This window comes from Barbus barbus, assembly GCF_936440315.1.
Source record: "Barbus barbus genome assembly, chromosome: 17".
Classification (NCBI taxonomy): domain Eukaryota; kingdom Metazoa; phylum Chordata; class Actinopteri; order Cypriniformes; family Cyprinidae; genus Barbus; species Barbus barbus.
This window is the reverse complement of record NC_136745.1, coordinates 25,985,631-26,009,930: the sequence shown is the minus strand read 5'-3', so window position 1 is coordinate 26,009,930 and position 24,300 is coordinate 25,985,631. Positions and strand designations below refer to the sequence as shown.

The window sequence follows — 24,300 nt, the reverse complement described above, 5'->3', positions numbered from 1 at the left end:
AATTAGCGTCTATGCTAACGTTAGCCAAATGTTGTTGGAAGTATAGCTCTGGAACGGAATGAGCTATATTCACCAAACTCGGTACAAGTATGTACGAGCTCAATCTTTGGTCAAATAAAAAAAATTGCGAAGCTCTGCCACTTAGGGGCGCTATAAGACAGAAAAAACATATAAATGGTTATAACTAGGCAACCGTTGGTCCGATCGGCTTCAAAATTGGTATGCAGCATCTTGGTCCAAAGGGGCACAAGTGTATATGAGGACATTCACGTATCTCAAAAAACATGGCCGCCATTGGCCAAAACATTTCAAGCACCAATTAGACAAGGTTAACGGAGGTCGATCGGAACAAAACTCGGTGGGCATGTTTGACTCATGGCCCTAAAGGTCTGTAAGAATTTAGAAAGAAATCGGCCACAAGTTGGCGCTAACGAGATTTTTGGCTCTGTAATCACGTGGTGTTTTACATATCCACACATAATGCATATCATCTGATAGATCTCCTCATAATGAACAACATTTCCTCTTGGACCAAAGCTGTCAATCAAATCGTTCATTAAGTATTCAGAAATATGTCTAAAACCTACTTTTGCGAACTAGTCTCTGGTTTTTCACTCAATTTCGATCAAACCACTGCAGTAATAATCTCTGGACTCTCTAGATCAATAATTATCGAAAAAATGTTGAATTTTGTCCTTTGGTTAGCCATAATTGGCTCATTTCAAAAAGGAGGCGTGGCCACACATACCCAACAGCCTATAAAACCTAAACGAAAACTTGAAACTTTACGAAAGTTGGTGAAAACATGTGTCACATGACTGTGAACAAGCAAGAAAAGTTTCATCAAGATCGGACCATAGGTGACGCTATAACAGTCAGAAAAGCTATCAAAAACACAATATTTCAACTGTACATGAAATTAACTGTAAAAAAAACATCTTAGATATTCACAAATACATAAGTCATTCATATCACATGATAGATCTCATCATTCTGAACAACTTTGTCTCTAGGATCATTTCTGTCAATCAAACCGTTATTTAACTATTCGCAATTAGGTTCAAAACCTACTTTGGTGAACTAGTCGTAGGTTTTTCACCCAATCGCAACCAATCTACTGCCGAAATGTTCTCTGTCTAGGGCTTATTAATAATTATCAAAAAAATCTTTGAAACATCCACTCACTTTTGTAATGGGGCCCAAAAACGTTTAAAAGTCGAGGACCTATTTTACGAAAAATCCTATAACTCGTGAACGAAATGAGATATCTTCACCAAACTTGGTACATATATATAGCAATAGGAACTTTGGTCAAACAACAAGAAATACCACTGATCTGCCACTTGGTGGCGCTATAAGATCGAAAAAACTGTAAATGGGTAACCGTTAGTCCGATCGACTTGAAACTTGGTATGCTGTGTCTTTGTCCGACGTGGCTGAAAAATCTATGAGGACATTCGCGTATCTAAAAAAACATGGCCGCCATCGGCCATTAAAATTTGAGCACTTATTAGACAAGGTTAACGGAGGTCGATCGGAATGAAACTCGGTGGCCATGTTTGACTCAAGGCCCCAAAGGTCTGTAAGAATTTTGAAAGAAATCGGCCACAAGTTGGCGCTAACGAGATTTTTGGCCTAGTGATCACGTGGTGTTTTACATATCCACAAATAATGCATATCATATGATAGATCTCCTCATTCTGAACAACTTTGCCTCTTGGACCAAAGATGTCAATCAAATCGTTCATTAATTATTCAGAAATATGTCTAAAACCTACTTTTGCGAACTAGTCTCTGGTTTTTTGGTCAATCTCAAACAAACAACTGCAGTAATAATCTCTGGACTCTCTAGATCAATAGTTATCGAAAAAATTTTGAATTTTGTCCTTTGGTTAGCTATAATTGGCTCATTTAAAAAAGGACACGTGGCCACAAAAACCCAACAGCCTATAAAATGTAAACAAAAACTTGAAACTTTACGAATGTTGGTGAAAACATGTGACACATGACCGTTAACAAGCATGAAAAGTTTCATGGAGATCGGACCATAGGTGGTGCTTTAACAGTGAAAAAGGGCTTCTGAAACAGTATTTCTAAGGGAAATGACCTCAAATTGCAATAAAATATTAATAACATTCACTTATACACTACATCTTCATATCATCTGATAGATCCCCTCATTCTGAACAACTTTGCCTCTTGGACTAATGCTGTCAATCAAATCGTTCATTAATTATTTACAAATGTGTTACAAACCTACTTTTGCTAACTTGTCTCTGTTTTTTTTGCTCAATCTCGATCAAACCACAGCAGTGATGTTCTCTGGAGTCTCTGGATCAATAATTATCAAAAAATGTTTATAATTTAAGAGAGACTGGGCCAAAAATAACACTATAATAGTTATAAAGCTTAAAAACACAGTGTTGTATGAGAAATTGGCATTTATAACCACTAGATGGCAGCGGAAGACCACTAATGGCCTTATTAAGCTGTAAAACAGCACTGTTCAATGGCTACTGAAGGATTCAAGTTAAAACATTATAAAATCACTGTTATAACATTTTAAACCTCATTGAGTCAAAGTTTACCATTTTGTTCATACAGACATATCAGCTTTTATAATTTTGCCAGATTATGATTACAGTGAAACCTAAAAATGACATCTAAACTCTTAAAAACTGAATAAGTGCAATAGGCTTTGTTACCTATCACTTATTTGAAATATCTGCATCTGCAACAAAATGTGTGTGCTTGTATGTCTGTGTATGAGTGTTTCTGTGTGTGTGTGTGTGTGTGTGTATACAAGTGTTTTTCTGTGTGTGTGTGTGTGTATACAAGTGTGTTTGTGTGTAAGCAGGCTTTATGATTGTTATTGTGATGGTTTGACCATTTCATTTCTATGTGTGTGTGCATGTGTGTTTTTGTGTGTATGTAAATATGCTTATAGAGTATTAATAGGCTAGTTTAATAATTTTGAGATTGATATTATTTTGAAAAACATGCTTTTGTCAACTAGCTTTCAGTTTTTAACTCAAAATCAATCAAATCATTGCAGTGCTGTTCTTTAGACTCTCTAGGTCAATAATTATCAAAAAAATGTGATAATTTAACAGAGACTGGGCAAAAAAATAACACTATTACAGTTAAAAAGCTCAAAAACACAGTGTTGTATGAGAAATAGGCATTTATAACCACTAGATGGCAGCGTAAGACCACTAATGGGCTTATTAAACTCTTAAACAGTACTGTTCATAAGTTGCTTATGGAGATGCTATAAAATCACTGTTATAACATTTTAAACCTCATTGAGTCAAAGTTTACCATTTTGTTCATACAGACATATCAGTTTTTATAATTTTGCCAGATTATGATTACAGTGGAACCTGAAAATGACATCTAAACTCTTAAAAAGCGAATAGGTGCAATAGGCTTTGTTACCTATCACTTATTTCAAATATCTGCAACAAAATGTGTGTGCATGTATGTCCGTGTATGAGTGTTTCTGTGTGTGTTTGTATGTGTGAGTGTGTGTGTAAGCAGGCTTAATAATTATTACTGTGACCGTTTGACCATTTCATTTAAATGTGTGTGTGTGTGTGTGTGTGAATATGTTCATAGAGTATTAATAGGCCAGTTTAATCATTTAATTTCACTGTGTGTGCATGAGTGTTGTGTGTCTGTGAGCCTGCTCTCCATTCTGGATGTTTTTAACTGTCAGCCGTACATCCAGGTTGACCAAGACCACCTTAAAGGGTGTCAATTTCACGAACCCCGGTTAATCGCTGCTTGCAGCTATATTTATTATTATGATTATTATAAGCAGTATTGTAGCAATAATTTTTTAAATGCCAAATGTGTAAATGTAAATACCCTCAGAGGGTAGTGGCATAACCAAATGCATACGTACGTTTTTATATGTATCAGTGCAGTTGCTGCTGACCATGAAATTCAGGGTCAAATTTACTTGTGACCATCATAAACAGATAAAACATTTTCATGCACATACACACATTGAGTTTTCCTGTATTTATGTGCATGTACATGTAAAAGCTTCAAAAAATCACTAATGTAGTAGTATTCATGTATTTTATCTTGTAGAATAAAATGTGAAAACATCTTGAGCTCGTTTTAACCACAGACCTTGTTTTAGGCATTTAACCAAAAACCCTTTCAAAAAAAAAAAAGATTGTCTTCAGGACATTGGAATTGAAAGTATAAAAATGCTAACTGTATACTCCCAAAATGATGATTTGTTTTACAAATTCACTCAGAAATATTTGTAAATGGAAAATATGCCCTGGACCCCAACTGTTACAGGATATTGGTAGGAAAGGTTAGGGACTGATGTGAATAATCTGAATGATATATTTGGCCAAATGCACCAGTCTACTCCTCTTAGCTCTTATACCCTGAGTCCTAGTATATATGGTGGTTGTACATGCAGCAGCTCTGTCATAGTCTACCGCTCAATACCTTTATCAGCATTCCATCTGTCACAGGCACCCGAGCATGCAAATAATGAGAACCATCAGTTGGTTTGGTGTGTGTGTGAGAGAGAAAGAGAGAGAGAGAGAGGTCTGGGAAAGCCTGGGTCCTTCACCTAAGCTGTCAGACGTTACCCAGCCTTCTCACAGCAAAGAACTCAATCAAGATGAAGCGCACTAGCTGACAGCATTCAAATGGGTTATTGCATCAGAGTCACACCGCGGCCTTGTGGAGGAGTTTGAGAGAGAAATACAGGAATGTCTGGAGAAAACGGCAAACGCTCATTTTCATTGTCTGTTTCTTCCTCTCAGTCCTGTGCTTTCTCATGGTTCCTCGAGCTTCTGTGAGAATGCGGCAGGAGTATCTCTCTTGCTTTCCATCATTCACCCCCACCTGTCTTTTTTGTTACTGTAATCATGCTGTTTTTAGACAGCAGTGCCATTAAATGCCATTTTCTCCCAGACACACACAGTGCCTGTCCTACAAAAATGTAGGGGAGCGTATATACAGTATGTTGCTGTAAGTTTACTGATATTTAGACTCAAAATGCAAGCCCTTTAAAATGTTTTTGTTGTTTTTGTGCCCTTGCTGAATAAAAGTGTTAATTGCTAATAATTTTCTTTTAAAAAATCATACTATCCCAAACTTTTGAACAGTAGTGTATGTGCTGCTTATATAACGCTGCTATTGGGGAAATGCTATAGAGATTAAGCGCTACTGTTATTCTTAGTGCTTTGGGAAAATTATCCAAAGTATAACTTTCTCTCTTTGATCTACGGTAACATTAGCATTCAAAGTAGGACGTTTAAGGCTGCTGTATATAATATTCATCAGAGAAAACATTTTAACCCTTGCATAGGGGAAGTCGTGGCCTAATGGTTAGAGAGTCGGACTCGTAATCGAAAGGTTGCGGGTTCGAGTCCCCGGCCGGCAGGGATTGTAGGTGGGGGGAGTGAATGTCCAGCGCTCTCTCCACCCTCAATACCACGACTGAGGTGCCCTTGAGCAAGGCGCCGAACCCCCAACTGCTCCCCGGGCGCTGCAGCATGGCTGCCCACTGCTCCGGGTGTGTGTTCACGGTGTGTGTGTGTGTGTGTGTGTGCGCGCATTTGTTCACTACTCACTGCTGTGTGTGTGCACTTGGATGGGTTAAACGCAGAGCACCAATTTCGAGTATGGGTCACCATACTTGACAATACGTCACGACTTTTAACTTTTTTTTTTTTTTACTTTTATAGTCAAAGAATCCACTGTCATTTGCCACAGCTGTGTGACCATATATAACAGGAAACTGATTTTGGGCCAATTCTCTGATTTACTTTTTCTCTGGCACACATGTACTTGCCATGCCTACTCGACCGTGAAAAGTCCAGACACCCCCCCCCCCCCCCCCCCCATCTCAAGAGAAATGCTATTTAAAGACATTTACATAATCACTTCCTGTTTGATTCAGGAATCCAGAGTGAGAGCGTGCTCAACCCCCAGTCGAATCCTAGAGCTCACGCTTTATCATCTACAATTAATTTCTCAGCAGCCTTTGAGTGGTGACTGCAATTTGCAGAGGCAGAGAAGATGTAGAAGAGGTCGTATCACAGGGCCACTCAATATGAAGTGTACAGGGGCCAAAGAGCAGGATCCCTTTAGCCTCAAATGCAACATCCGTAATGTTTTATTTCATTAATTTTATATTAATAAAGCAAATGAGCTGTATGGTATGTGGTATGACATATATAACATTTTTAATATCAAGTCAAGTTAAATTTCTATTAAAGTCAAGTTAAATTTATTTGACAATACACATTGCTTCAAAGCACCTTTACAGAACATCATGATGTTAATTTTTATAATATCTTAATATCTTCATATTTAAGTCACATGTATAAGATTTAAGCTGGCTTATGATATAGTTTATATTATGCGACAATACAAACAATCAAGCAGTTGAGATTTGCAATAGTGTGTTAGATAGATAGATAGATAGATAGATAGATAGATAGATAGATAGATAGATAGATAGATAGATAGATAGATGATAGATAGATAATTTATTGTTATTATAATGTGTTTGTGTGTTTGTGTGTGTGTGTGTGTGTGTGTGTGCATGTTTATGTGGTTTATGAGGACACAAATTTGTATAATGACATGGGTATGACAGAGGTATTACAATATGAAGGTGGTTTATGAGGACACTGCCTATGTCCCCGTAATTCAAAAGGCTTAAAAAACATACTAAATGGTGTTGTTTTGAAAATCTAAAAATGCACAAAGTCTCCTGTGAGGGCTAAGTTTAGGTGTAGGGTTGGTGTAGGGCAATAGCACACACAGTTTGTTCAGTATAAAATCCATTACGCCTATGGAGAGTCCCCATAAACCACAAAAACCAACGTGTGTGCGCGTGCGCGTGCGTGCGTGCTCCACCGTGGCCACCCTTCCTCTTTATTTACCATCCCTGCTCCTGCTTCTCCATCCCCCAGTCCATCGCCAGACTCAACATGACTATGTGCCTGAAGCGCAGCCAGGCTTACAGAGCAAGAACGGGAAGACATCGAATGGCTCTTTGCAGGTTTTGCTGAAATCAAAGTTTGGTTTCTCCAGCTGAACTTTGGATGAGATAATATGTTCAAAAGGCATTGCTGAGATCCATAATACAAGCAGCAGCAGGGGTCTGAGCACAAACTCAAGTCTAGACACATTAAGCCAAATCACTGCCTTTCATTGCCACTGATCTATCTTTTATTCCTCAGATGGATCCTCTTTCTTCTTGTTTTCTCTCTTCTGCTTTGGTTGTATTGTTAATCATAGGATATATCATTAATCCAGACTGATTGTTCTTTATTTGAGCAAGCCCCTCCTTTGGTCTCAATGCATTTTGAAGATTTTTTTGCACTGTTTGTCTTTTGATATGGTATCATCCAGCTGTAGCAGAATAAATATGTTTATTGATTATAAAGTAACCCCAAAAAGTATTTGGACACTTCAGCTACAGTTGCATCGTTTATTTTAAATAAGATGGATAGCAAAGCACATTTTGTTAGATTCTACAACAAATAGATACAGTTTTCAAAATGAAGACAGAGTATTACTACACTTTCCCGCTTGCTTGTCAAACTTTAGTGCAACATGTTAATGTTATGAACTGCAGCTGGTTACTCCGATAGAACAACCTGTGTAAACTTGAGGAAAACTGACTTCAGCCACAAAAAAATCAATGTAAATCTATGAATTCAGTGCTATTCTCCCATTTGTGTTATTGAAATGTCCATATAAACCATAAAAAGATTGAGACAGAAGATGTGGCCACATTTACCGTTTTTTAGTAAATTGTGTGTGAAAAATCCAGTCTTTTCAGTAGGAATCCATGCAAATGGGAATTTCGCGTAAGGGCAAAATATTTCCCCAAACAGATTTTGCAACGTTTCAAGTTGTAACCAACAGAAAGCTGCTTGTATGAAAATTATTTCTTTATGAGCTGTGCTTTAAACATCACTATACTTCTGACAATAGACTTTTTTGCCAGTAAATTTCACCAAAATTTTGCTAATGTGACCTCAGGTCCACTCTAAAGCTCCAATATGTCTTATAAACTTAAAAAGTAAAGGTGAGTGAAACTAATTTTAGCTGAAGTAAAGTGATGTTGGTTTGAGCCTCATCTGTGTCATTCCCTAGACCACCCTAAATCCATTCTTCTATCTGTTCTTCTCTACTGTATTATCCAGTAAAGACTCATAACAAGTAAAACACTTTCATATGACCTTTGAGAAATGCAGGATATTTTAAGCAAAACTATAACATTTTGGTAATTGCTTTCTTCATTATGAGAAATAACAAGTTTTCTATTTCTGGGTGACTAGCTTTAATGTCATGTTTACTCTGCCCTGTGAAGGTAGAAATTTGAATGACAGCAGCACGAAATAAGCCTGTCTGTTTGTGTGTGTGTAGAGTCACACTGTGTTCCTATAGGAGGTCTCTCCTGTTTAATCAGCACTGCCATGGCTGGTGACCGTACATAAAGCCAATATGAGAAATATCACATGACAAGCAGCCCCAAGGGCAGCCATGTTTACTTGTTGTTAAAAGATCTCAGAATAATGTTTACTCGTCCTGAACAGCATAGACATCGCTCAAGCTGTCAGCGGTCGGCCCTCCCCTGCAGAAAACACACCATAACAGCTCAGCCCAAGAACAGGAGCCAAGCCAACCATGTGACCTCATGGCACATCTTAAAGAAAAACATACACTTGATTTTTTGTGTGTGTGTGTGTTCTGATATATATAATTTATGAGGACACAAATGTGTACAATGGCATGGGTATTACAACATAAATATGTTTATAAGGACACTTCCTGTGTCCCCATAAACTAAATGACTTAAAAACATACTAATGTGTTTTTTTGAAAGTCAAAAATGCAGATAGTTTTGTGTGAAGATAATGTTTAGGGGTAGGATTAGGGAGAGTCGATAGAAAATACACTTTGTAATGTATAAAACCCATCACGTCTATGGAAAGTCCTCGTAAACCACATATGCATGTGTGTGTGTCTCTAATATTTAGTCATATGTAAATATAATTTAATATTATAATATTTGACATATGTTCTAATGGAAAATGTTGGGAATTGAAATATTTCATAGAACTTTCATTAATAACATTAACAATTTTGGAAATACTTTCATTAGCAGATCAAAAATAGACTGTCCATATTCTAAGATAAAAGTTGTCTAATACATAAAAAGATAAATAAGATGAAAACATACTGAGAAAGCTTAATTCCTGAGAATTAAAAAATAAGTAACTAGTAACAACATTATGTATATGTGATCTATGTATCTATATAAATATTATAGATATTGTCATATTAACATTATAATAGTATAATTTAAAAAAATTATAAATATAAAATATAAAACAATATATATAATATTAATTCAATACAATAAATCATATTTTATGTACTATATATATGGAAGGGAATTTGGTGAAATATATATATAATATTAGACAACTTATAGTACTAATAATACTATTACTAAAACACACAATAATATATATTATTGTGTGTTTATATTAGTAGAAGTTGTATTATAAGTTGCCTAATATTTTATATTTCACCAAATTCCCTTCTGAGCTGAAAATGATCTTATTTGCTGTTCTGAAAGACACTGCAGTGCTGTTTTTTATGTCATGGTCACAGCTGGCACTACACACTATGTTGTTGTCACTGTGAAATGCACATTTTAGTGCTTTACAAATAAACCTTTGAAAATATGTGACACAGGCATCAGCGTCTACAGCAGCTGTCATAAATCTAGTTTTTCTCTCACTCAACACTGCTCATTTTTGCTCGCTCAAATCCACTAAAGTATATATTTCTCTAGATCAATATATTTCTCTAGTCTTTTAATGTTTAACTTTGATGTACCTTATTATTTGAACTGTTATGTTTATATATTTTAGATTTATAATTTGATATTTCTACTGTCTTTCGTATTGGTGTAAAGCACTCTGGTCAACTGCTGTTGTGTTTAGTTGTGCTATAGAAATAAAATTGACATTGACATACTACATGCTTTCATTAACATAAATAAATATTCTGCAGAAAACCATCCTACATTTCAACATCATTTCTTGTAGTTAAGTGTATAAAAGTAAGTTTTTTTAATTTCCCGTTTTTAAATAAAAAATGGCACAATAAAGACCTTTATTCTGACACCTGCACTGCACAATTATGCCATTTTACTTCTTTTTGTCTTGAACAGTTCATCAGTTTTATAGTAGCGGGCAATAAGCATTTCATGGGATTCTCGCTTTTAGCCTGGTGTGTGCGTATGCATGCATCTGCATCATTTTTCTCAGTGCCCTCAAACACATGCTGTAAAATGGCATGACTGCACGAGTGTTTAGAATGGCTGTGCTCGCAGCGATAAGCAGTTCAAAGACAAGAGCGTGCTAATGTAATTGGCTTCCAGCAGCACATTGCCAGAACCTTTCATTTCTGGGTGCAGTAAACCTCACTCTGGGTTGAGATGATTGGTTTGTGGGCAGGGACGGAGCGCAGCTGATTGTTTTCCTGCATTGTCAGTCATTACGCCGGGGATAGGAAGATTTAGACGTGCCAGAGTTAAATGTCGGGTCTGTGGGGTCACCTCTGCTTTTCAAGAAATATAAAACTCAAATCATATGACTTCATTTAGCATTTGGTTCTCTCTGTCTTTAACTCTCTCACACACACACACACTGTGTCTTTTATCACAACTGCCCATCTCCTAATTAACCAGAAGAGCTCAATCTGACATTTAACAAATTGCACGAATTCCAGCAGACCAGTGAAGGTTTCTTCTCAGGTCAGCAAATCATTCCCCACTGGCTCTTATTACATGTTTCTGATGTATCTCACCCATCTCTGTCCTCTCCGCTCCTCAGGTCAGCCTTTCAAACTGGACCCCAAAACAGCCCATAAGAAGCTGCGCCTCTCCAATGACTGTCTGACCATGGAGAAGGACGAAAGCTCCCTGAAGAAGAGTCACACTCCGGAGCGCTTCAGCGGAACCGGATCCTATGGTGCCGCTGGCAACGTCTTCATCGACAGTGGCTGCCATTATTGGGAGGTTTTGCTGGGCGCCTCCACATGGTAAGTGATTTCAGATTTTCAATCAGAAATATATACAGCATGACTTCGTAACTGCATAATATTAGGTGGGTTTTTTTTTTGCAGGTGACTGATTGGTTTGTTTTTGAAAGAAACCACTCTCACTGGTCTGTTAGTTCACTTATGAACACAGTATGCATTAAAAATTTAACAGACATTTCAAGAAGTGTAAAATGTGTATGATCTTAATGTAATGTTACTCTTGACAAGTAGGGATTTCTGAAATATGCACAGTTAAAAGAGTACATTGTGTGTCATTTTTACATTATTACAATTTTGTAACATGTTTTTCTGTTACTTGGTAATATTAATGACTTATTATTTGTGATTTCTGAAAAAGGTATTAGGCTTTAGAACATTCCTACTGATCACTGACTGCCAAGTTCAGTTGAATTTTTATTTGGTGCATTAAAATGTTAAGATTTCGAGATTTGGGAACCCAGATTCTAGACGCTAAATAAAAAACATAGTACTAATCTTAAACATCTTATATAATGAACTAACAAGTTGTTAAAAACAGTTATTCGTTCCTTTGGTCACGTCTTTTAAATGATTTTAAATCTGTTTCCCTTGCAGGTACGCTCTTGGTGTGGCTTACAAGTCAGCACCCAAAAACGAATGGAGTGGCAAAAACTCATCATCTTGGGTTTTCTCACGTTGCAACAACAACTTCCTGGTGCGGCACAACAGCAAGGAGTCAATCGTGGAGGCTTCGCTACAGCTGCGCAGGGTCGGGGTTCTGCTGGACTACGACAACAACGCCCTGTCCTTCTACGACGCCATGAACTCCCAGCACATATACACTTTTGACGTTTCCTTCCTGCTTCCAGTGGCTCCCACCTTCATGATCTGGAACAAGTCGTTGATGATCATGTCAGGGCTGCCAGTGCCTGACTTCGTGGACTGCAGCGAGCAGCAAGAAGGCATCTGCCGCCAACAGGATTCGCCCTATGTGTCTGGAGTGAAGAGCTGCCACTGAGGCATCATAGGAGTTATTCCAGAAGGTTCCCTCACCCTTCTTCTTGTCCTGGTTTTCATAACTAGGTTGAAGTTGGATCTTTAGTTGTTCCTGATAGTTCTGGTCACATTAATTAGCGTTAAGCGATTGGGTTATGAGCTCTCAGATTTAAACAGCTGAAATGGGGGAAATTGTAAATTATTTATGACTAAACATTGGTTTGCTTTTTTGTCAGTTTTAATGTATTCCTAAAAGCACTTTTTAGAGTTGAATTTGTTGCCCCTGTGTGTAAAAGTCTTGCTAACTTGAGACAGGGTTGGACTTCCTTTTGGACCGAATATAGTGGATTATGTTAGGATGAAAATTTGGCGTTTCTAATAGGGGTTACATTTATTATCTGATGGGTCTATAACACACTTTTCATATTCAGGGAGAAAAGATGATGCTTTGGTTTAAAATATGTCTGAAGATGATGGCATGATATGTATTTCCTCTGTGATTTGTTCTCACTATCTCAGTTTCTGGTTTTGTTTTTGTGAACAGCATGAGGCACAAGTTCCCCAGGTGTTTTTAACATGTATCTTTAATAATTGATATACGATGTGTCGCAAAATCCCATCTGTGGAGGTGTTCGTCCATTGACACGCATTCAAACGCCATCAAGAACTGAATATTTATCAGATCCATCCATTCAAGAATATTTGAAAGATTGGCAAAAAGACATGTCGATTCATCTGTTTCACATTCAAATGTGCATCCAAAGCAAATACAGTCGTTTTATTTTCTTAATGGCTGTTGTGAATCTTACACGATCTTCCGCAGTGTGACGTTCAGGGCTGTAATAAGGATACCCAGTCTTGGGTTAAAGACAATCACTTGTGTTAATGCAGGCAAAAAAATCGAGAGTGTAGCAAGAGATCTTTGCAATAGCATGCTGAACTTGAGATACTTCCCCAAGAAAGTGGTTTGTGTCCATTCAGTTCAATGTAAATATCCAGATTGGGAAGTATTCGTACTACTGACGCCACTATCCTGATGCAGGTTTTGCTTTGTGTCAGTGGGGTTTCTTCTTTGCTCTGCTGAATGTACATGATTGCTTTGATTCTTTTTATATATTTCTGATTGAAAGCACAGAGCATTTTACCATTACATCCTCTTTGCAAGCACAGGAAGCATGTGAATCATCCTGTTACATCTTGAGAGCTTAACATCCCTACATATATATATATATATAGAGAGGGGATTCACTAAGAACAAGTTGCGTGCACTGATAGCATTGTTATTTGCGTTGGATGAGGAAGTGAAACGATGTTTATCCAACACAGTCTTGTGGCAATTCGTAGCTATTTTACGCTTTGGCGAATTGGTGGCTAATTCGTATGAATTTGTACAATCTCTTATGTATGTTTTCATGCGATCTGCTTACTCCCCATTGGTGGTTAGGTTAGGACCTTTACTCTTACAGAATCAGCACCTCGTAAAATAGTTTCGTTTTCTCATGAGATCAGGTTGCGTTTACCTCACTTCTGACAGTTTTTCCTGCATCCTTCATCTCAGCATCAGTCTATATACACTCTTTTTTCCTCCATGAACGTGAGTTGTTTTATCTGAAAGTTTAATCTGTGACTGAATGACACATTGATGGTGTAGTAGAGCAATAATGAACTTAATTCGTTATCATTTATAATGATTTCTGGCCAATTGCATGAAGTTCTTGAGTCTGAAAACTATTTCCACTTCATCATTGGTCCGATTTGTCCTGGTCTCAGGCAATAAATGTATATCTGAATTCCATAATGAGACACTCTTAGATTGATGGAACTTATTTAGGGAGTTCTACACTGCTGAAAGTGCAAGTATGGGTGACGTGTGACACAGCAACGTCAAATCATTGTCAGTGTGTTTCCTGGATGAACGTAACCCTGAGATGTCCACTACTGCACTGTCCCTCCATCTCAGTTCATTCAGTCACGCTGTTGTCAGTTCTGTTGTCGCTGTCATGTGTCTTGGTTGCACATTCTGACAGTCTTGAGTGCAACCCTGCATGCTAAAAAGAGCAAGATGACGTACTGCAGAAAGTCTTCAACATTTCCATTGATCATTAGTGATTTCCATAGGCAAATCTTGAGGAATTGTTTGAGATTTGCTTATTTTTTGGTTACTGTTCATGTGAAAACTCATTTTCACGCTTTCCTGAGGCTGAAAGGTAAACGTGAGGAGCTTGACAGCAGAACTCACGAGTCGATCTCTGATCTAGTTTGATCTATTTGTTCAAGTGCGATTCACTGGGTCACTGCATGACGATCTGACCCGACTCAAGCATTTCCTCTGCTGTTTTATATAAACATTTTTTATGAGAAATGTCCAGGAAAGATAGTGTTATGGCATATCTGGTTTCCAGTTAGCCGTGCTTTTAGCGATTGTTTTACATTTCCTCTTCTTTGATATTTCCGTCTTTATTATGTGCTCAAGCAGCTGTGTGTTCATCAACATAATGCTCCTGTTTCAATAGATATAACTTAGCAAAAAAAGAATGTAAATCATAGGAGGAAATATATATTATATAAAAATTGTATAATATACAAAAAAGTATATATATATATATATATGAACTATTGTTATTTATGTGATTCCAAATAAAAGTCTGATCCCAAATGTGTTTTGTTCCGTCATTGTCCTGTTTTCCAGAACATTGTGTTGTAGGAGGAGCTTAGTAACGCCAAATGAATATGCCCATAAGGTTATGAGCAAAAGTGCATAGGAGGAGCCCTGCTGCACTGGCAGGGCACTCAGTGCCCACAGTCATATTATAGGGCATTGCTTATGTTCCTCAGCTGCTATATCTGGCACAAGGGAGGGTTCCACACTCAGGATGCCTGACACAAAGGTCACGATAACCAGCTTTTGCAGTTATAAGCCTTAATCATATGCAGTCATATAATAAGGTTGTTTAAATGCCATTGCAATAGGTATTTCAAAGGTATTCCATATATCAAGTTTCTAAATTGTATGCATAAGAAAAATCAAGCAGTTGTTAAATAAACTGTTCTTGCCTTACTCTGGATAAGAATGATAAGCCTGCAATAATGATTTATATTTTGAGAGAGCCATATAGGGGACAGATATGGCAGGAATTTGCATATTTACACCATTCATCTTTGCTTGTTTAAGTCTTGTCTGTAAACGGAGTGAAATGGTTCTGGCTACTTGCTCAGTAAATATATTTTTCGAATATATGCCTTTTACTGACTATGGACTTTCGTTCTACTGTCAGCGGGTTTTGGTTTAGCAAGTCAGATCTGCTTTGATATGGTGATGACTAGTAACCATGGAAATTCCTCAAAACATCAGATTTATCTGCGCAAGTAAATTCAATTGCAGTCTTGTGTTTTAACCACAGAAGGCAATTGTGAGACCACAAATCCTAAGATTGAGGGTCTGTCTCAATACCCACATTTTTTTCAGTCTTGTAGACTTGAGATTGCATGCATGCAACAGGAAGTAGTGTAAGACTGTCTCATGTCCAAAAAAAAATGTTTAAACTCTTTTAACACACACAAACCTATAGGCTACTGCTATCTCTACTGCTTAGGAGCAGCATTTGAGGCTAAGTATACCCCATTGTAAGGATTAGCCCTTATTTTAATTTAGCTTTTAGGGAATCTATTCTTAAGAATCGATATTGATATGATATAGTGTTTCAATCATACATTACGATGAGAAAAGTCAACTTTCATCCACACCAAATTATTGCTGACGTAACTAGCTTTCATTCAAAATCAAACACCAAGTATTTTGCATACCCAAAATACATATATCAATTTAATCTTTTACGCAGTTAAGGCATAGATTAAACGATCCTAAATTCTAAATAATCACACCAAGCATGTGAAACTAAACAATAGTGATCGGGAAAAATTAGACATCAAGAGATTACAACAATAACATAGATTCCAATAACACAGCAAGCTTAATTTAATTTCATAAAATACAACCTGAATATATATTGTAAATGTGAGTTTAGCACCAACATGCTGTAGCTTTCTAGTGATCGTGAAGACATTGATTAGCTTGTTCATGTGTGTTTAATTAGGGTTAGAGCTAAACTCTGCAGGACAGAGGCCCTCCGGGACCGAAGTTGCCCAGCCCTGATGTAAGTAGACAAGTGGTCAGGTGAAAAGACATCAAGTGTGGTCACTGGGACAGGCCCAAATTATTTGGACACATTTCTATTGGCAAACGAAGTGCGGTTACACAAACGGTAGACTTTGCACTTATGTTTTTGATAAGAATAAACATAACTATCTGTAAGCTTTTCAGTGTTGTTGGAAAGGGGATTAACAAGTGTATTTTAACATTTTAAAAGTATTATTGTGTTGTTAATTGTTAAATTTATTAAAAACAAAAGCTTAAATGTGTGAACTCATATTGTTGCCTATATTTACTGTACTATCTTAAGTAATTTAGAATAATCATATACTGACAGACTCTAAACTTTAGTGGATTTTGTTCATAGTTAATGTAACGAGCTACAATTTTTAATTACCTCTTTTTTCCATGCAACAACGTGAAAACAGTTTCAAAAAGAATCAGTGTGAAGAGAAGGCCAAAATATGGATTTGCATTTGCATGATACATGTTAAAGTGTAGACATCGCCTGAAAATCATCTTGAAACAATGCTAGATACCAAGCTAAAAATGTTAGGTATGAGAGAATTTCTAGTATCATTTGTTTGCGCTTTTTGATACATTCTAATCTAATACAATGTAATCCATGCAGTAAGTGTGACTTCAGTGTACACAAACACAAATACTTTTTGGAGCCACTATAAGGTCATGGATGTGGCCATTAAAGCAGAACAACATCAGGAAATATGTTTATATGAATGATTTTATATTCAGAACAAAGTACTTTGAAATGGCTTGTTCTAGTATCGTCATTCTGAATGCTACTCCAAAGGTTTCGGAGAAGTGAAATTTACCTTTTAACTAAAGCTGCTGCTTCTGTCTGTAATTGAACACAGAGTTCATGCGACAGTGCCTCAGTATCTCATCGCTGCTCTCGGTTCAGTCCTGCACAGCAGAGGCAGTGATTACGGCTCTCCGCGGTAATGACTCTTATCACAGACTCCATGTGTGAGCATGGAAATCAGGCCCAACTTGAAGAGTTCACCCCACTGCCTGCTCTTCACCACAACACAAGACCTTAAATTGCTTTGCCACTACGGCTGCAAAGACTCCAGATTGAAATATTCAGTATCAGTGACAGTGAGCGCGTCAGTATGTCAGCAGAAAAGATTAAAATATGGGAATGAAAGCTTGTGGCATTTGCCAGATTGTTGTGTTGAACGTGTGATTTGTTAAGCTGACTGTAAGCAGCGCAGGCTTAGCTTCAGATTGATCGAGGAATTGATCTCAGGTTAATCTTGCAGTGTGTTAAGTGAGGCATTTTTTTTGTGTAGGCTTTATTCCTTTTCCTCGAATACTCAGAGATGTCCTGTTTAGTCTGCAAGTAAAATGATGTTTTCTAAGAAATGCAAAGCCTGGCTAACCCTTGCAAGAATTCAGTATGCAGAGGTGTAAAAAGTGCTGAGAACTGATCTTCAGGAATGACTATAAATAAAATGCATTGCTTTTTTTGTTGACTGATGAGACGTCTCTTCAAAAGGACAAATGACCATTGTTGTGTCCAAATTTACTCTGGATATGGATGCTATTGATTATAAAACTTCAGCTTGGATGCTAATTTGATTGATTAGTACGATAAAGGAAGGTTTGGCATGATGATTTGCGAAAATGCTCTCTACTTTTAAGGTCTACTTGAAATTAAAAGAAACTTCTGCCTTGGAAATGAAATCGAGTAAAAGTATCAATTTCCACTGGATGTCATCAATTTCAAATTACCAATGTTTTCCTAATGTAGAGTTTTAAAACTGCTGTAAGAATGGAACCCCAACATAGTTTTTTACAACAATATTAAAACTATATTTTGGGGAGGTGGAGGTCGACAGAAAAAAAAAAAAAAAACATTTTAGTGTTTGCAAATTATTTTTGGCTAATTAACATTATTTTTAACTTGAAAACTTGATATCTCTCTTAACTGCAGTGAGCACTTTGAACTGGATAAGAATTTCATGAGCGTTGTAACTCTGAGGTTTCTCTCAGCGAGTCTTTTCAATCAAGCTCTTCAGTGAGTCCTATATGTACCAGATTGCCCAATAGCTAAATATAATATTAATTCCCACTTAGCTTCATCACCTAGTCTGCAGTTAAACACCCTCTAATTACCATCTTAATTACACAAGTAATTAGAGGATCCAGAACGACTTGTTATATAATTTATCACCTTGTCTCTTAATGTGATGTAAAACAACACATTAATTAGATCTGCCTGAAAGTGTTTTAGCATCACTCTTATATGTCACAGTGGCACTTTGTCAGGATAAATGAATATCAGACTGAAACGTTCTAATTACGCGAACAGGGTCAAAAGGTTTCTCGGTGACCCTGAAATGACATTTAAATGCCGCAGATAAAGAAAATTACTCCAGTAGCGATAGCATGTTCCACAATCCAGCTCACCTGACCTTGCACTGTCTAAAATCTCCTAATTCACTAAGTCCTATTGAAATCTGGCAGCATTATTCATTACATAAAGATGTTATGCTGGTAGCATTATTCAGAGGTGCAGTGGACTTTACAGGCTGAATGTAATGAGCAGTAAAACCCATCAGGCTCTGGCTGATGGCTCCTGAGCACCTGCGGCAGCTGCATCTACCTGATGACTCTCTGACACCTTCATAACATCCCCAAAACAGCCCACTTTATTCCCATCTGCTCCACTGATAACAGCACTACCTTCAACAGCTCACCCACCCTCCATATTACCAGCTGCTGCGCAATATGAGAGAAATTTATGGAAAGAATTCAAATAGATGTGCAAAAAAAATGGGCTTAAAGGAACAGCTCACCTAAGAATGAAACTTCTGTCATCATTTATTAATTTCAATATGATGAAAAATAAAACAGCAGAATGATACAGCAACACCATTATTATCCTTCATGGCAACATTAATAGCCAAATTAAAAATCCAGACAATACTGTAATTCTACATTAAACTGGTTTTGCATTATGATCTGGCATTGACATTTTTATAATACTTACATTAAGACATCAATCAATCTATCTATCTATCCATCCAACCATCCATCCATCCATCCTCTATCGCTGAGTCCATACTCAAAGATATTTATCTATCTATCTATCTATCTATCTATCTATCTATCTATCTATCTATCTATCTATCCATCCACCCGTCATCTATTGCTTCGCATATACTTAAAGATATTTATCCATCCATCCATCCATCCATCCAACTATCCATCTATCACCGGGTAAAGATATTTATTCATCCATCCATCCATTCATCTATCTATCACTGAGTAAAGATATTTATCTATCCATCCATCCGTCCAGCCTTTCATCATCTATTACAGAGTATATACCTGAATAAAGATATTTATCCATCCATCCATCATCTATTGCTGAGAATATACTTAATAATAATATTGAATGCATGGAGGTAAAGTCGATTGTTTATTCATTCTTTTCTTTTTTTTCAGAAAAAAAATGTGACTAAAGAGGAGACTGAAATTACACATTGTATGCAATGATATAATGTTCTTTATAGCAATAGCATATGGCAGGATGTTTTGAATGCACAGTAAAAAATGGGAACATTTCCAAGAACAGCTCCAGCCAGGGACAGACCACTGGAAATGGGGACCGTCTCTGGAAAACAGGGACAACTGGTCACCCTATTAAATAGTCATTAGCATTAGCATGCATCACTGTTCACATTAAATCAAGACAAAGCCATTTCTTGCTTGTGCATTCAAGCTTCACTGCAGTGAATGTAAAAAATGGACAGCCTTATTTAATACAGTTTTTTCAATTCATACATTATTGATCGCACTTCTTCACGATATATTTATGATATAGTTTTCCAATCGGCCTGCATATGAAAATGTATCATACTTGGAGGTGAGGAGGAGCAGCGGAGGAGTCCCACCTGTCTTTTAGAAATAGCACACTGGGCCGGAGGCATGGCGTCCAGCCAACTGACTGATGAAGCGGCGCTCTAAGTCCTGTGCAATGAGGATCTAACAGGCAGTAGATCATTACTTTCCTGGACTCAATCGAGATTAATCTCACAAGGAGCCATCAATCACACTGCCATCCATGTATCCCTGAGCGTCAGGGCTTTATGGTAGCATCTGACAGAGAGTGATGGCCCAGCGTTTCTGCAAGATCTCAGCACACCTCTGGAGGTACAGGACTTCTGACAGGCACAAGGAACTGGTCACCAGCTCAAGTGTGTGGTCATAGATCTCCAGCTGATTGATGCTGGAATTAGATTACTGTTGATATCAGCTAAGGGTGAGTGATTGCTTTCTCTGACCCTCTCTCAATGTGAGACCCTCGGTGACCATTGGGTTTAGGCACCCTCGACTGTACTAGTATGTGACTTTTTCCTCTGCAACATATTCTGTTATTATCAATCAGTTAGATCCAGCTGAGAAGAAATGTTGCTTCCTGTGTTGTTATTCAGACCCAAGACATTGACTTTCACTCGAAACAAAAAGAGATTGTGAGCATTCTGTTATTCTGGGATCTGTGTTTGAAGTAATTCTGAGGTCTTCTGTCTTCTAACTGCAGGATGTCCATCTAGGTGTAGCGACAGAAGCTCACTTTAAGGTACATTATAGTCTACCCAAAAATCTAAATTCTGCTATGATTTTGTCATAACAAATTTGTGTGACTTTCTTTTTTTCTGTGGAATATAATTTAATCGAAATCGAATATAGTCCGTTGTTTGGACAAAAAAAAATACATTGGAAGTTAGTGGGAAACAAAACGTACCAAACGTACAAAACGTTTATTCCAACGAATCTCAAAATACCTTCCTTTATGCTCCAGAGAAGAAAGAAGGTCATACAAATTTGGAATGACTTGAGGGTGAGTAAATGTTGAGATAATTTTCACTTTTGAGTTATTATGAAATTGTTCATATATTCTAATATTCATATTTTATTATTCTATTCTAAATATATTCTAATTGCTAACTAAAACATTTTCATTCACTTAAAAATAAAATCAAACATAAAAGCTGAAAAAGATGGGGTTTTTTATTTTTCAAAGGAATAAAGATACAATCTGAAAAAAACAACACTGAAAATGAGTCGGTTGAAGCACTAAAATTACTAAAACTAAAATTAAAGCTAAATAGAAATATTTTTAAAACACTATAAAAAAATTACTGAACATAAATTTATTATATTATCTGGTGACTGTGGGGGCCATTTTAGTACAGTGAACTCATTGTCATGTTCAAGAAACCAATTTGAAATGATTCGAGCTTTGTGACATGGTGCATTATCCTGCTGGAAGTAGCCATCAGAGTATGGGTACATGGTGGTCATAAAGGGAAGGACATGGTCAGAAACAATGCTCAGGTAGGCCGTGGCATTTAAACGATGCCCAATTGGCACTAAGGGGCCTAAAGTGTGCCAAGAAAACATCCCCCACACCATTACACCACCACCAGCAGCCTGCACAGTGGTAACAAGGCATGATGGATCCATGTTCTCATTCTGTTTACGCCAAATTCTGACTCTACCATCTGAATATCTCAACAGAAATCGAGACTCATCAGACCAGGCAACATTTTTCCAGTCTTCAACCGTCCAATTTTGGTGAGCTCGTGCAAATTGTAGCCTCTTTTTCCTATTTGTAGTGGAGATGAGTGGTACCCGGTGGGGTCTTCTGCTGTTGTAGGCCATCCGCCTCAAGGTTGTGCGTGTTGTGGCTTCACAAATGCTTTGCTGCATACCTCGGTTGTAACGAGTGGTTATTTCAGTCAAAGTTGCTCTTCTATCAGCTTCTTTCTTGTTGGAAATCACAGATGCAGTGTCCTCAGCAGATGACCACAAACTCTTCAACAGCAGGCAAGAATGAGACCAAATTCAACACCAAAACTCCAGAAACTCATAACCTCGATGTCCAGACGTCTTCAAACTGTTTAGAGTAGATACTGTTTAGAGTAGATGCTACACCATGGTAAACATGCCCCTATCACAACTATTTTGAGACCTGTAGCAGGCATCATATTTGAAATGAGCTAATTTTGTGCATAAATTATAACATTTCTCAGTTTAAACATTTATGTTATCTATGTTCTATTGTGAATAAAATATTGGCTCATGTGATTTGAAAGTCTTTTAGTTTTCATTTTATCCAAATTTTAAAAAAAGTCCCAACATTTCCGGAATTCGGGTTGTATCATTGAAGCTTTAACCATGTCATATTACAAACTAGGTATGCACTTTTTGGAAATTTTATTAATACATTATTGTTTGTAGTAATTTGTTTGACCCTGGCTAAAACATATTGTAGAAACATAGAGTAGAACAACAAAATATAGACTATTCATATCTGGAGACTCTGAGAAACCAAACATAATTTAACGCAATATAACATTTTGCATGAAGAACATTTGAAACATGATATCAAGTTAAAATTTAGATATTCACTCCTCAGACAAAACGTCTTGATTAACTAAATTCTTCAATGTTATATAGGTTTTTTAGTTATTAAAATGGATTATATTAAAATTCTTAGACACTGAACAAAACTTGATGATTAAGGAAAAAATAAAAAAAATGTATATTAAGGCATGCAGGCTGAGAAAGAATATATATATATATGCAGGTACAGCTAAAAAAAATGAATATCATGAAAAAGGTCAATATTTTTTGTCACTCAGTTCAGAAAGAAACCCATATATTATATAGATCCATTGCACATAGAGTGAAATATTTCAAACCTTTATTTCTTGAAATGTTGATGATTATGGCTTACAGATAATGAAAACCTAAAATTCAGTGTCTCAGAAAATTAGAATATTAAATAAGATCAATAAAAAAGGACATTTTAAACAGAAATGTCAGGCTTATGTTCATTTCTATGTACTCAATACTTGGTTGGGCCTCCTTTTGCATGAATTACTGCATCAATGCAGCGTGGCATGGAGGAAATCAGCCTGTGGCACTGCTCAGGTGTAATGGAAGTCCAGGTTGCTTTGATAGCGCCCTTCAGGTCATCTGCATTGTTGGGTCTGGTGTCTCTCATCTTCCTCTTGACAATACCCCACAGAGTCTCTATGGGGTTCAGGTCAGGCGAGTTTGCTGGCCAATCAAGCACAGTAACACCATGGTCATTGAACCAGCTTTTGGTACCTTTGGCAGTGTGGGCAGGTGCCAAGTCCTGCTGGAAAATGAAATCAGCATCTCCATAAAGCTTGTCAGCAAAAGGAAGCATGAAGTGCTCTAAACTTTCCTGGTAGATGGCTGCGTTGACTGTGGACTTCAGAAAACACAGTGGACCAACACCAGCAGATGACATGGCAGCCCAAACCATCACTGACTGTGGAAACTTCACACTGGACTTCAAGCAACATGGATTCTGTGCCTCTCCACTCTTCCTCCAGACTCTGGGACCTTGATTTCCAAATGAAATGCAAAATTTACTTTCATCTGAAAAGATGATTTTGGACCACTGAGCAACAGTCCAGTTCTTTTTCTCCACAGCCCAGGTAAGACGCTTCTGATGTTGTCTCTGGTTCAGAAGTGGCTTGGTAGCCCTTTTCCTTGAAGACGTCTGAGCGTGGAGACTCTTGATGCACTGACTCCAGCTTCAGTCCACTCCTTGTGAAGCTCTCACAAGTGTTTGAATCAGCTTTGCTTGACAGTATTCTCAAGCTTGCAGTCATCCCTGTTGCTTGTGCACCTTTTCCCAAATTCTTCCTTCCAGTCAACTTTGCATTTAATATGCTTTGATACAGCACTCTGTGAACAGCCACTCCTTTCAGTAATGACCCTCTGTGACTTACCCTCTTTGTGGAGGGCGTCAATGTTCGTCTTCTGGATCATTGCCAAGTCAGCAATCTTCCCCATTATTGTGGTTTCAAAGAACAATAGATACCCGGAATTTATACTGTAGGGATGGTCATTAATTAAAACTCAAATGTAAATATTATAATATTTTGAGATACTGATTTTTGACTTTCATGAGCTGTAAGCTCTTATCATCAAAATTAAAACAAAAAACTTTTGAAATGTTTTACTTTACGTGTAATGAATCTAAAATA

The 24,300-nt window shown here is 37.3% G+C and overlaps 1 protein-coding gene across 1 annotated transcript in view; it reads left to right on the top strand.

Moving 5' to 3' along the window:
• Window positions 1-12,212, top strand: part of LOC306883341 (putative E3 ubiquitin-protein ligase MID2) — a 131,765-nt gene extending 119,553 nt beyond the window's left edge. Inside the window, exons 10-11 of the mRNA XM_079438525.1 lie at window positions 10,908-11,115; window positions 11,710-12,212. Coding sequence (XP_079294651.1) covers window positions 10,908-11,115; window positions 11,710-12,112 — 611 coding nt within the window. The 3' untranslated portion in view covers window positions 12,113-12,212. The remainder of the gene's footprint in view (window positions 1-10,907; window positions 11,116-11,709) is intronic.
• The last annotated feature ends 12,088 nt before the right edge of the window (window positions 12,213-24,300 follow it).